This window comes from Salvelinus namaycush, chromosome 27, assembly GCF_016432855.1.
Source record: "Salvelinus namaycush isolate Seneca chromosome 27, SaNama_1.0, whole genome shotgun sequence".
NCBI lineage: Eukaryota > Metazoa > Chordata > Actinopteri > Salmoniformes > Salmonidae > Salvelinus > Salvelinus namaycush.
The window spans coordinates 24,171,736-24,186,608 of record NC_052333.1 but is presented as its reverse complement, the minus strand read 5'-3'; the positions used below and the strand labels follow the sequence as shown (position 1 = coordinate 24,186,608).

General features: G+C 45.1%; 1 protein-coding gene across 1 annotated transcript in view; it reads right to left on the bottom strand.

Moving 5' to 3' along the window:
- Positions 1-2,700: 2,700 nt before the first annotated feature.
- The window catches only part of LOC120022665 (ubiquitin-conjugating enzyme E2 E2-like), a 60,124-nt gene continuing 47,951 nt past the window's right edge, over positions 2,701-14,873 (bottom strand). Inside the window, exons 5-6 of the mRNA XM_038966649.1 lie at positions 7,767-7,914; positions 2,701-3,832 (exon numbers count right to left, since the gene is read on the bottom strand). Of these exons, the coding sequence (XP_038822577.1) occupies positions 3,735-3,832; positions 7,767-7,914 (246 nt within the window). The 3' untranslated portion in view covers positions 2,701-3,734. The remainder of the gene's footprint in view (positions 3,833-7,766; positions 7,915-14,873) is intronic.

Here is a 14,873-nt window from a genome sequence, read left to right as displayed (position 1 = left end):
AGGCTTGCTGTAGTGTCGCCCTCCCAGAGTGCAAAGAACCTTGGTGTGACCCTGGACAACACCCTGTCGTTCTCTGCAAACATCAAAGCAGTGACTCGCTCCTGCAGGTTTATGCTCTACAACATCCATAGAGTACAAACCTACCTCACACAGGAAGATGCGCAGGTCCTAATCCAGGCACTTGTCATCTCTTGTCTGGATGACTACAATTCGCTGTTGTCTGGGCTCCCAGCCTGTGCCATCAAACCCTTGCTACTTATCCAGAATTATCCAGGGTCACACCAAGGTTCTTTGCACTCTGGGAGGGCGACACTGGAGGGCGACACTGTGGAGTTGTCAACCGTGATGGAGAGGTCTTTGAGTGGGCAGGCCTTTCCTGGGAGGATGAGCAGCTGTCTTGTCGAGCTTGAGCTTGAGGTGGTGGGCCGACATCCAAGCTGAGATATCTGCCAGGCACGCAGAGATGTGTGTCGCCACCTGGGTGTCAGATTGGGGGAAGGAGAAATGTAGTTGATAGGAGAGACCATGTGAGGATATGACGGAGCCGAGTGGCTTGGTGTATAGAGAGAAGAGGGCCAAGAACCGAGCCCTGGGGGACACCAGTAGTGAAAGTACATGGTGCAAACACAGATCCTCTCCACGTCACCTGGTAGGAGCGACCTGCCAGGTAGGATGCAATCCAAGAGAATGCAAAGCCTGAGACACCCGGCCCTGAGAAGGTGGAGAGGAGGATCTGATAGTTTACGGTGTTGAAGGCAGTGGATAGATCTAGGACGATGAGAACAGAGGAGAGAGTGTCATCTTTGTCAGTGTGAAGAGCCTCCGTGACACAAAGAAAAGCAGTCTCGGTAGAGTGACCCGTCTTGAAGCCTGACTGGTTAGAGTCAAGAAGATTGTTCTGAGAGAGATAACGAGAGAGTTGATCAGAGAAGGCACGCTAAAGTGTTTTGAAAATAAAAGAAAGAAGGGATACAGGTCTATAGTTTTTGACGTCAGATGAGTCGAGTGTTGGTTTCTTGAGGAGGTGAGCGACTCGGCCATATACATTTTAGATGGGACGTAGCCAGTGGTCAGGGATGAGTTGATGAGGGAAGTGAGGAATATGAGAAGGTCTTCAGAGTCTGGAGTAGGGGATGGGGTCAAGCGGGCAGGTTGTCGGCTGGCCAGACCTCACTAGTCGCAGTATTTCATCTGGAGAGAGAGGGGAGAAAGAGGTCAAGGCGTAGGGTAGTTCTGTGTGAGTGGGAACAGAGGACTCAATAGCGAATGAGGAGCGGATGTCGTCAACCTTCTTTTCAAAGTGATTGACAAAGTGGTGGTTAGAGTTGGAGGAAAGGGAGACAGTGATCAGAGACCTGGAAGGGGGTTGCAGTGAGATTAGTAGGCGAGCAGCCTCTAGTAAAGATGAGGTCAAGCATACTGCCTGCCTTGTGAGTTGGAGGGGACTGGGAAAGGATGAGGTCAAACGAGGAAAGGAGGGGAAAGCGAGAGTTGTAAATAAATTAATCAAAGTTGGAAATAAATTACGAAGAGCGTTGAGCCATCGCCAGGAAATTAACTTATCAAGGTGTCAAGCTCATTGAGGAACTCTCCAAGGGCACCTGGTGGGCGATAGAGGACAACAATGTTAAGCTTGAGTGGACTAGTGACAGTGACAGCATGGAATTCAAATGAGGAGATGGACAGGTGATAGAGGGAGAAAAGAGAATCTCCAGTTAGGAGAAATGAGTAGACCTGTGCCACCACCGTGACGACCAGAGAGAAAACATAGTCAGATGAAGAAAGAGCAGCCTGAGTAGCAGTGTTCTCTGTGGTGATCCACAGGGCCAAAAAGTCAAGGGACTGAAGGGCAGCATAGACTGAGATGAACTCTGCGTTCTACACTGCAGATCGGCAGTTCCAAACGTTGCCAGAGACCCAGAATTCCACATGGGTTGTGCGTTCCCAGAAGGCATGGATTATTGAGTCATTGTTAGTTTTACATTAAAATTTGTGAATTTTGTCCCCTGTATAGAATTTATTACGCAAGTCTTGGTTAAAATCATTGAAACATTTTTCTAAGTGTCAGTTGGATAGGCTTTCTGCAAGGTTTTGAATATCTTACCAATCATATGATCATCCTTTTCTGGCTCAAATAGGATTCCCTCAAGATTGCTGTGAAATACAAAAGATTTCAAATAGAAATTTCCTGATATTGAACTTAAGGTGCACGTATTTGAACATATTTACATTGGTCAGTCCAAAATTGCTTTTAAATTCTGTAATGGGAAATACTGTATATGTATTTTCTGATTACCAATTAATTTACGCTTTCTATGCCTTTAGTTTTCCATGTGGATCAATTTAAAAATCGGTAAGTTCTGAAAAGCTATCCAAGGATTGTTCCATAGCGTTGTGATATTGGTTCTTGTAGAATACGTTTCATTTTCTTCCATATTGTTATAATGTTCTTAACTAGAAAGTTGTTAATGTTCTTAGCTTTATCCTTTGAAAATAAAGATGTACAAATATTATGGGGAGGAGCATGCGCATCTTCAATATGTACCCATTGTTCCTCTTTAGTGCATTTACTAATATTCATATTTGAATGACCATTGAACAGCAGTAAATATTATCGATTGTGCATTGAAATCCACCATGGTTTACCCAGTGAAGAGGACCCCCAGTGAGCACATTAGCAACAGATTAGCCGAGCTAGAATTAACATTACAACCAGTGTTTAATTGAGTATTCAATAAGTATGTATTCTCACAAGGCAAATGTACAGCAAACAACTGCCAGCTGGCTAGCACCACAGGAGGTGAGCAGCAAGACCAGCTACACACAGATCCAGACAGACTTACTTTCTGCCCCAAGAAGTTATGTCAATAACTTCTTGGGGCAGAAAAATAACATCAAATGATTAATCATAGAATAAAGTCTATTCTGCATTTGTAGACACTAATTCTGCAGACAGGCTTAAATTGAAAATGGCCTTTTAAACAACAACACTTAATAGAATGCATGGACTAGAATGCTCTAGAATAGAATACATTTTTCATCAATCACATAAAGGGTCTAGTATTAAAAAAACAAATGATAATGCATATAAAAAAAGCAATAAACAATGTAATAATACCAACAACAACAAGAATAACAGTATTAAAGCTTTTCATGACCATATCAACATTCGGTGTATTGGAAAGAAATTCCCAATATACTCTTTGTATAAAAAAAAGAAGTGATCAAGTGTCTGCATGGGACAAATAACAGTTCATGTTGTCAGAGGAGGGTTGGGTGTGCCATGTGTTCGATACCATTCACTCAGTTCCAGCCATTACTATGAGCCCGTACTCCCCAATGAAGGTGCCATCTGTGATGAGGAAGGTGGGGGTGGGGGGGATCAGGTCAGGTGGGCGTGCTTCCACAGATTTGGGGCTGAGAGTGGGGGGCAAAGTAGCTTGGTCCCAAATCTGTTTGTGCTGTATAGCCAAATACTATTGGTCTAACTTGTAAGTCGCTCTGGATAAGAGCGTCTGCTAAATGACTTAAATGTCAATGTAATTCATCATTGTCATACCAAACATACCAATAATTCATTGTTTGACATGTGATGACTATAGGAGTTGGCTATACAACACAACCAGATCTGGGGCCAGGCTAGGGGCGGAGGGGTGAGGGATCGGTGTCCTCCACAGATTTTGGGTGGTGGTGGTGGGTCTGGGAGGGGGACAGTGGAGGTCCTTGCTGTCAGACTATGTGGCGTATCTCTTGGTCCACTGTTTGGCTATCCTGTCGTGCTCTGGTCTGTTGGTTGTGTACTGGGTGGCGATGCTTCCTACCAGAGGGTCAGCTGTGAGGAGGGAGAACAACATGGATGACATTATTTTAACCACCATTAAATGACATCCCATCACATCCATTGGTTGTTTGTCTACAGTCAGAAACTGTCACCCCAACTATTCAGGTAAACGATTTGCTTCCATTAACTGTGATTTTTAAAGACTACCTTGATACCTTTAACATCCTAAATGGAAAAACCCATGAATAATTTTCCATGTCGTGAAGCCCTGTTCATCTCAAGTAGGACACTCTATAACTATATGACATACAAAGTAGCAGACACTTTTACAGACATCATGTGAATCAAGTGTTCACAGCAGGCTTGACTAGTACTACAGGAAAGGAGGGTGAAGCAAAATGACAGAGACATATTCCCTTTACAGCACATCACAGTGACACACTCTGACCAGGGGTGTATTCAGGGATGTGCAACCATAGAAATAGAATGAATATAATGGGCGTGGAAGCTCTAACCCTGGCAATCTGACTGGTAAACTCACAGGTACACTCGCAATGCCTGCCTGGTATTGTGATGCAATCGTTTCCATGGTATTATGGAATGTTCTATCAACTGATTCTAACTGATGTGGCTCATGCAATGGAATATATTTTTTGTAGTCAGTTGAGTTGACTCAACAAATCACAGCACAGATTGAAGGGTACACTTCCTGCTTTTACTTCCTGTTATGGGTACACTCCGAATGGCTGCCAGTCCACCCATTATACCATCATTGACTTGAATGGAGATGCCCTTTCCATTCATTTTACTTCTATGGGTGCTAAATTCAAAATCATTCAAATGGCAGCCCCCCTGCCGAGCTCCAGGTGCTGGTTGGGTGAGCAGCAGTGGGGCCAGGGCCCCAGCGCAGCTAGGCTGAGGTCGGGGGTGAAAATACTAGAGCTACAGAGCACCGTACAGAGTCTCCTTGTGGCACCCCAACCTAGACAGCCAGGATTTATACAATTACTGTGCCTGCAAGGGTTCATTAACTGTCATTCTGCCCTCTCCTTCTTTAATTAGCTATATCCCATAATATTCCATCGATACTCTATACCCCTACTACTGCATGAATAAGGACAGGGGAGGGGAGGAGGGGGAGTTGTGGGGGAGTGGGTGGACTTGGGGCCCACAGCGACAGCTCCAAACCCACTATGCAATGTGGGAGAGGGCCCCCCGAGGGGGGGGAGGGGAAGTAATGACCAGACTGATTATGAGAACCCCCTGTGTATACCCTCGTTATTGTTATTTTATTGTGTTACTTTTTATTAGTCTCAATTTGGTGATTTTCCCCCATTTTGTGAATTCTTGGTTGGTGAGCGGACCCCAGACCTCACAACCATAAAGGGCAATGGGTTCTATAACTGATTTAAGTATTTTTTTGCCAGATCCTAATTGGTATGTCAAAGTTTATGTTCCCTTTGATGGCATAGAAGGCCCTTCTTGCCTTGTCTCTCAGATTGTTCACCTTTTTTGGAACACCATTATTTTTTGTCTTACTGAGATTTACTGTCAGGGCCCAGGTTTGACAGTATCTGTGCAGAATATCTAGGTGCTGCTGTATGCCCTGCTTGGTTGGAGACAGAAGCACCAGATCATCAGCAAACAGTAGACATTTGACTTCAGATTCTAGTAGGGTGAGGCCGGGTGCTGCATACTGTTCTAGTGCCCTTGCCAATTCGTTGATATATATGTTGAAGAGGGTGGGGCTTAAGCTGCATCCCTGTCTCACCCCACGGCCTTGTGGAAAGAAATGTTTGTTTTTTGGCCATTTTAACTGCACACTTGTTTGTGTACATGGATTTTATAATGTCGTATGTTTTTCCCCCAACATCTCTTTCCATCAATTTGTATAGCAGATCCTCAAGCCAAATTGAGTGAAACACTTTTTTGAAGTCAACAAAGCATGAGAAGACTTTGCCTTTGTTTTGGTTTGTTTGTCAATTAGGGTGTGCAGTGTGAATACTTGGTCTGTCGTACGGTAACTTGGAAAAAAGTCAATTTGACATTTGCTCAGTACATCGTTTTCACTGAGAAAATGTACAAGTCTGCTGTTAATGATAATGCATTTTCCCCAAGGATTTTCCCAAGGTTGCTGTTGACGCATTTCCCACATTAGTTATTGGGGTCAAATTTGTCTCCACTTTTGTGGATTGGTGTTATCAGTCCTTGGTTCCAAATATTGGGGAAGATGCCAGAGCTAAGGATGATGTTAAAAGAGTTTAAGTATAGCCAATTGGAATTTGTTGTCTGTATATTTTATAATTTCATGTAGGATATCATCAACACCACATGCATTTTTGGGTTGGAGGGTTTGTATTTTGTCCTGTAGTTCATTCAATGTAATTGGAGAATCCAGTGGGTTCTGGTAGTTTTTAATAGCTTATTCTAAGATTTCTAATTGATCATGTATATGTTTATGTTTGTTTTTTGTTATAGAGCCAAAAAGATTTGAGAAGTGGTTTATCCACACATCTCCGTTTTGGGAACTCTTCGTGTGGTTGTTTGTTTGTGTTCCAGAAATGGTTAGATTATATGGATTCTTCAATTACATTGAGATGATTTCTGACGTGCTGTTCCTTCTTTTTCCGTAGTGTATTTCTGTATTGTTTTAGGCATAGACTCAGCTTTTCTGGGTCTCTATGTTTTTGGTTGGATAGGTTTCTCAATTTCTTTCTTAGGTTTTTGTATTCTTCATCAAACCATTTGTCATTGTTCTTCATTTTCTTAGGTTGTCTGCTTGGAATTTTTTTATTTGATAGGGAATCTGAAAGGTCAAGTATACTGTTTAGGCTTTCTACTGCCAAGTTTACACCTTCACTATTACAGTGAAATGTTTTGTCCAGGAATTTGTCTAAAAGGGATTGAATTTGTTGTTGCCTAATTGTTTTTAGGTAGGTTTCCACACTACTTTCCTTCCATCTATAGCATTTCTTAATATTGTGCAGTTCCTTTGGCTTTGATGCCTCATGATTGAGTATTGGTCTGTTCAGGTAGACTGTGATTTTACGGTGATCTGATATGGTGTCAGTGGGCTGACCGAATGCTCTGAGAGACTCTGGATTCAGGTCAGTGATAAAGTAGTCTACAGTACTACAGTCAAGGGATGAGCTGTAGGTGTATCTACCATAGGAGTCCTCTTGCAGCCTACCATTGGCTATGTACAGACCCAGCATGCGACAAAGCTGCAGGAGTTGTGACCCATTTTTGTTGGTTGTTTTGTCATCGTTGTCTAGGGGGGCATATTTGGGAGGGCATACCGTCACCTCCAGGTAGGTATTTGTCCCCCTGTGTGCTGAGAGTGTCAGGTTCTGGCATTTAGGTCACCACAGTCTAGTACATGTCCCTGGGCATGGAAATTGTTGATCTCCCCCTCTAGGATGGAGAAGCTGTCATCGTTAAGGTATGGGGATTCTATTGGGGGGGATATAGGTAGCACACATGAAGCCCTTTTTCTCTGATGAGATAATTTCCTTATATATTTCTCGCCAGATAAAATGTTCCTGTTTTGACGAATTTAATAGAATGGGTTAGGTCTGCTCTATACCATATTAGCATACCCACTGAGTCTCTTCCCTGTTTCACACCTGGTAGTTTGGTGGATGGGACTACCAGCTCTCTGTAACCTAGAGGGCAACCAGTGTCTGTATTTCCAATTTCTTTGATGAAGTCTTGGTTCCTGCTCTTTAGGTTAAAGGCAGATTACCTCAGACCTTGTAAATTCCAGGATGAGATAGTACTTTCTCTCTCGTGTGTCGTCTCTCTCATGTGTCGTCTCTCTCATGTGTCGTCTCTCGCACGCGCTCTCTCTCAATTTCAATTCAAGGGCTTTATTGGCATGGGAAACTTATGTTTACATTGCCAAAGCAAGTGAAATAGATAATAAACAAAAGTGAGAGACACTTCGAGTCTCTCTGTCTGATTGGTTGACTGGGGTGTCACTCACCAGGGTTGCAGTCAGTGAGAAGGGAGCAGATGGACAGCAGCACCTTGGAGATGGTGAGGGCGGGGCTCCAGTTGTCCTTCAGGATGTCCAGACAGATCACACCCTGGCTGTTGATGTTACAGTGGTAGATCCTGGTACGGAATGTCACCTTGAAAACAACAAAGTACATATATATCAATACACTCTGGGGTTTGTGCTCTTTCCAGTACTTGGGGAGCTGAGCATCTCTTTGTGCCAGTAACACAGAAGAAGCAGAGCCAAAAATAACAGGAAGAGAAGAGACCACACATCCTTAAGGATCCACCTCCGACCTCTGGGGGGGTGGGATAAGAGCGGGATTGACATAGGAGATGCACCCTTTCACTGACTCACTCACTCACTCCCTAGCTGACTCACTCTCTCTCAATCACTTCATGAGTGACTAACCATGCTGGCCTGCTTGTGGAAACTGTGCTCCAAAAAAGCTGCATAATCTCCCAGGCTATCCCAAGGTGTGGAGGGGACCTGCTAGTCTAGTCTGTGGTATTTGTGTACCCTGTTCTCAGATAGAAAGCAGCCATAGAAGTGTCTGCCTGCCTGCCTGTCTGCCTGCCTGCCTGCCTGCGCACAGCCAGGCAGTAAAAGCAACCCAGCGGGAGGCCTGTCTCTCAGATCAGCAGATATGTTTCCTTTAATCCTCAGTCAGCAGAGGGCAGAGAGAGAGAAGAAGAACGGTAGAGACAGAGAGAGTGACTGAGGGAGAGAAAGTGAGAGAGAGAAGAAGAAAGGTTAGAGATGACGACAGACAGAGAGAAGCCCCACATCCTGAGGCAATCACTAAACTGTCTCAGGGCCGACCTCCAATCAACACACCTGCATAGAGTATTTTCTCAATAAACACTGAACAGAGCTCAGAGACGATATTCATCTGCACAGATTATTTTCTCAATAACACTGAACACATAACATACTGGCATAACGCAGTGTCTATACAGAGTATTGTCAAACCAGACAGTCTTTCCTGAGACATTGTGCATTATACTGTATGTTCATTGTGCTGCACACAATTTAAACTTAGTCTTGAGTGATTCATGCCAAGATATACCAGAGAGAAAGGACTGTTGATATTGCAACTACACAACTCAAAAGCCGGTTCACCAGTATGAAAGAAATCGCAAACGGCTTGTCTGCTAAAAATGACAATCTGTTTGGATCTGCCAATTCATCATCTGTCCAGTATCCAGACTACCTGTCCCCAGAGCTTCCTATACAGTTCATCTCTTTCCGTAACGTGTTGAGGTCGGCAATTAAGGAGAACGAGAGGCTCCATTAAAGACGTTACAGAACTGCTGTATTTAAAGCGCAACTCCCATCTGCCCAGTTTCCCTGATGTTGCTACGGCTGGTTTTACCATCCCTGTAACTGTCGTTTCTGTGGAGAGATCATTTTCTCAACTAAAACTCATAAAGAACTACCTAAGAAGCATTAGGCTCTCAGTCTGATATGTGCTTTTGAACACCTGAGGAAGCTCCACTCATGTTAAAAAAATAAAACCGAACACATGGGAAACATCCTTAAATATGCACTAAAAATAAAGATGTAAACTTCCGACTTCAACTGTACATACACTTAGGTTGGAGTCATTAAAACACGTTTTTCAACCACCACAAATTTCTCATTAACAAACTATAGTTTTGTCAAGTCGGTTAGGACATCTACTTTGTGCATGACACAAGTCATTTTTCCAACAATTGTTTACAGATAGATTATTTCACTTATAATTCACTGTATCACAATTCCAGTGGGTCAGAAGTTTACATGCACTAAGTTGACTGTGCCTTTAAACAGTGTCACGACTTCCGCCGAAGTCGGTCCCTCTCCTTGTTCGGGCGGCGTTCGGCGTCACCGGCCTTCTAGCCACCGCCGATCCACTTTTCATTTTCCATTTGTTCTGTCTTTGTCTTATCACACCTGGCTTCACTCACCAATTACTTGTTTATTATTGAACTCTCTGTTCCCCATGTTGTGTTCGTGAGTGATTGTTTTATTGACCGTTCATTTGCCCATAGTTTAAGGATTCCCCTTGTTCCTGTGGATATGCCCTTCCCTGTGCACGCCCTAGATAGTCGACCATTAGGGTCAGGGCTGATTAGGGAGGCCACCGCTCCACTTGACATGGTTACGCAGGAGGGTCATAAGGAGAGAATCAGTCTCTTCCTTATTGATTCTCCTGCGTTTCCCGTGGTGCTGGGCTTACCCTGGTTGGCCTGTCATGACCCCACGATTTCGTGGCAACAGAGGGCTCTCAAGGGGTGGTCACGAGAGTGCTCAGGGAGGTGTGTGGGGGTTTCCATCGGTGCGACTACAGTGGAAAGTCCAGACCAGTTCTCCACCGTGCGCATCCCCTCAGAATATGCCGATTTGACTCTCGCCTTCTGTAAGAAGAGGGCGACTAAATTACCACCTCATTGACGGGGGGATTGTGCGATAAATCTCCTGGTAGACACAGCACTTCCCAGGAGTCACGTATCCTCTGTCACAGGAGGAGATGGTGGCTATGGAAACATATGTCTCCGAATCCCTGGGGCAGGGATACATTCGGCCCTCCACTTCACCTGCCTCCGAGTTTCTTTTTTGTGAAGAAGAAGGATGGGGGTCTGCGCCCGTGCATTGACTATCGAGGGATCAATCAGATCACTGTGAGGTACAGCTACCCGCTGCCTCTCATCGCCAGTGTGATCGAGTCAATGCAAGGGGCGCACTTCTTCACAAAATTGGATCTCAGGAGCGCTTACAACCTGGTGCGTATCCGGGAGGGGGACGAGTGGAAGACGGCATTTAGTACCACCTCAGGGCACTATGAGTACCTCGTCATGCCGTACAGGTTGATGAATGCTCCATCAGTCTTCCAGGCCTGTGTTGACGAGATTTTCCGGGACCTGCACGGGCAGGGTGTAGTGTTGTATATCGACAGCATTCTGATATACTCCGCTACATGCGCCGAGCATGTGTCACTGGTGCGTAGGGTGCTTGGTCGACTGTTGGAGCATGACCTGTACGTCAAGGCTGAGAAATGTCTGTTCTTCCAACAGTCTGTCTCCTTCCTATGGTACCGCATTTCCACGTCAGGTGTGGAGATGGAGTGACCGCATTTCAGCCGTGCGCAATTGGCTGACTCCCACCACGGTAAAGGAAGTGCAGCGGTTTCTGGGGTTTGCCAACTACTACCAGAGGTTTATCCGGGGTATTGGTCAGGTAGCAGCTCCCATTACCTCACTGCTGAAGGGGGGACCGGTGTGGCTGCAGTGGTCGGCTGAGGCGGACAGGGCTTTTGGTCACCTGAAGGCTCTGTTTACCTCAGTTGCCATCCGGATCCCTCTTTGGCATTCATAGTGGAGTTGGACACGTCCGAGGCTGGGATAGGAACCGTGCTCTCTCAGCGCTCGGGCACGCCACCAAAGCTCTGCCCCTGTGCTTTCTTTTTGAAGAAGCTCAGCCCGGCGGAGCGAAGCTATGATGTGGGGGACCGGGAGCTGTTGGCTGTTGTCAAGGATCTGAAGGCGTGGAGACATTGGCTTGAGGGGGCTAAACACCCTTTTCTCATCTGGACTGACCACCGCAATCTGGAGTACATCCGGGCGGCGAGGAGACTGAACCCTCGCCAGGCAAGGTGGGCTATGTTCTTTACCCGTTTTGTTTTCACTCTATCCTACAGACCAGGTTCCCAGAACGCTAAGGCAGACGCACTGTCCCGGATGTATGACACAGAGGAGCGGTCCATGGATCACACTCCCATACTTCCGGCCTCTTGCCTGGTGGCACCGGTCGTGTGGGAGCTGGATGCGGACATCGAGCAGGCGTTACGCACAGAGCCCATTCCCCCCAGTGTCCAGCTGGGCGCCTGTACGTTCCGTCTGCTGTCCGCGACCGTTTGATCTATTGGGCCCATACGTCACCCTTCTCTGGTCATCCTGGCATCAGTCGGACGGTGCGTTGCCTTAGTGGGAAGTACTGGTGGCCCACCTTGGCCAAGAACGTGAGGGTTTATGTTTCCTCCTGCTCGGTGTGCGCCCAGTGCAATGCTCCCAGGCACCTGCCCAGAGGGAAATTACAACCCCTACCCGTTCCACAACGGCTGTGGTCGCACCTGTTGGTGGACTTCCTGACGGATCTTCCTCCCTCACAGGGCAACACCACGATCCTGGTCGTTATGGATCGATTTTCTAAGTCCTGCCGTCTCCTCCCTTTGCCCGGTCTCCCTACGGCTCTACAGACTGCGGAGGCCCTGTTCACTCACGTCTTCTGGCACTACGGGGTGCCTGAGGACAGTTTCTGATCGGGGTCCCAGGTTCACGTCCAGGGTCTGGAGAGCGTTCATGGAACGTCTGGGGGGTCTCGGTCAGCCTCACCTCAGGTTTTCACCCTGAGAGTAACGGGCAGGTGGAGCGAGTGAACCAGGATGTTTGTAGGTTTCTACGGTCATATTGCCAGGACCGGCCGGGGGAGTGGGCGGCGTTCATCCCCTGGACAGAGATGGCCCAAAACATACTCCGCCACTAACCTCTCTCCTTTCCAGTGCGTACTGGGGTATCAGCCGGTTCTGGCACCGTGGCATCAGAGCCAGATGGAAGCCCCTGCGGTGGACAAATGGTTCAAGCACTCGGAGGAGACCTGGGATACCGCCCATGTGCACATACAATGGGCCGTGAGGCAGCAAAAAGCGAGCGCCGACCGCCACCGCAGCGAGGCCCCGGTGTTCGCACCGGGGAACCGGGTCTGGCTCTCGACCCGAAACCTGCCCCTCCGCCTGCCCTGCCGGAAGCTGGGTCCGCGGTTTGTGGGGCCATTTAACCTTTCTGGGAAGGGTGTTCCCTGGCCAACAGCCAGTGAAATTGCAGGGCGCCAAATTCAAACAACAGAAATCTCATAATTAAAATTCCTCAAACATACAAGTATTATACACTATTTTAAACTTCTTGTTAATCCAACTACAGTGTCCGATTTCAGAAAGGCTTTACGGCGAAAGCACACCATGCGATTATGTTAGGACAGCGCCTAGCCACAAAAACCATACAGACATTTTCCAGCCAAGGAGAGGTGTCACAAAAGCCAGAAATAACGTTAAAATTAATCACTAACATTTGATGATCTTCATCTGGTGGCACTCCCAGAACTCCATGTTACACAATAAATGTTTGTTTTGTTCGATAAAGTTCATCTTGTTCGCACGTTTAGTTCAGTAATCCATATGCACAAAGCGCGGGCACAACATCCAGACGAAAAGTCAAAAAAGTTCCATTAAAACCTTTTCTCAATAGGGGGGCGCTGTTTTCACTTTGTAAAAAATCGTGCCCAAATTAAACTGCCTCGTACTCTATTCTAGATCGTACAATATGCATATTATTATTACTATTGGATAGAAAACACTCTCAAGTTTATAAAACCGTTTGAATTATATCTGTGAGTAAAACAGAACTCATTTTGCAGCAAACTTCCTGACAGGAAGTGAAAAATCTGAAATCGAGGCTCTGTTCCAGGGCCTTCCTATTAATTTGCATGAAATCTATGGATATACATGCACTTCATACGCCTTCCACTAGATGTCAACAGGCAGTGGGAGGTGGAATGGGGTGTGTAGCTTGATCTGAGGTCGAACAAGAGCTTTTGGAATGACGTGTCTGGAAATTTCATTGTCTTCGAAGGCGCGAGAAGGAACCCCAGATTGCCTTCTGAAAAGCTTTCGGTATACACGGTAGATATCTCCGGCTCTGATTTTATTTGATAGATGTGATAAAAACATCATAAAGTAGTTTTTTTTTCAACCGAGTTGTATCAGTTTATTGAACGTTAATTGCGAGTTTTGGAATTTTCTTTTCTTTGCGTGAGGTGAAGTTGGGCACGTTTGCGCCACATGGCTAGCTATGGTTGCTAATTCGACAGGCAAAGAGGACATTCTAAAACCAAACAACGATTATTCTGGACCAAGGACTCCTTGTACAAGATTCTGATGGAAGCTCAGCAAAAGTAGGAACCATTTATGATGTTATTTCGTATTTGTGGAAAATGTTTAGTTCTATTTTCCGCCCTTATTGCGGGCGCTGTCTCGCTATAACGTAAGCTGTTTGTTATGGTAAAGTTATTTTTAAAAATCTAACACGGCGATTGCATTAAGAACTAGTGTATCTTTCATTTGCTGTCCAACATGTATTTTTTAGTAAAGTTTATGATGAGTTATTTGGTCAGATTAGGTGAGTGTCAGAAATATATCTGGAGATTCTGGGAAAAAGTTGCTACATTTTCACAATGTATAACCACGGTTTTCAGCTCAAAATATGCACATTTTCGAACAAAACATAAGTGTATTGTATAACCTGATGTTATAGGACTGTCATCTGATGAAGTTGGTCAAGGTTAGTGAATCATTTATATCTTTTGCTGTTTTTTTTGCGATCGCTACCTTTGCGGTGAATGAATGCGGTTGTGTGTTTGGCTATTGTGGTAAGCTAATATAATGCTATATTGTGTTTTCGCTGTAAAACACTTAAAAAATCTGAAATATTGGCTGGATTCACAAGATGTTTATCTTTCATTTGCTGTACACCATGTATTTTTCATAAATGTTTTATGATGAGTATTTAGGTATTTCACATTGCTCTCTGTAATTATTATTGCTGCTTCGGTGCTATTGGTGATTGTAGCTGCAATGTAAAACTATGATTTTATACCTCAAATATGCACATTTTCGAACAAAACAGATTTATTGTATAACATGTTATAAGACTGTCATCTGATGAAGTTGTTTCTTGGTTAGTGACTAATTATATCTCTATTTGGTCGGTTTTGTGATAGCTACCTATGCGGTAAAAAAATGGTGAAAATATGCGGTTGAGTCTTTTGTATTTCTATTAGCTAACCACAATAGCATAGTGTTTTCGATGTAAAACATTTTTATTTTTTTTAATCGGAAATGATGGCTGGATTCACAAGATGTGTATCTTTCATTTGGTGTCTTGGACTTGTGATTTCATGATATTTATATGCTAGTATTTACTTGTGGCGCTATGCTAGGCTATGCTAGTCAGCTTTTTACTGATGAGGATGCTCCCGGATCCGGGATGAGTACCAAGT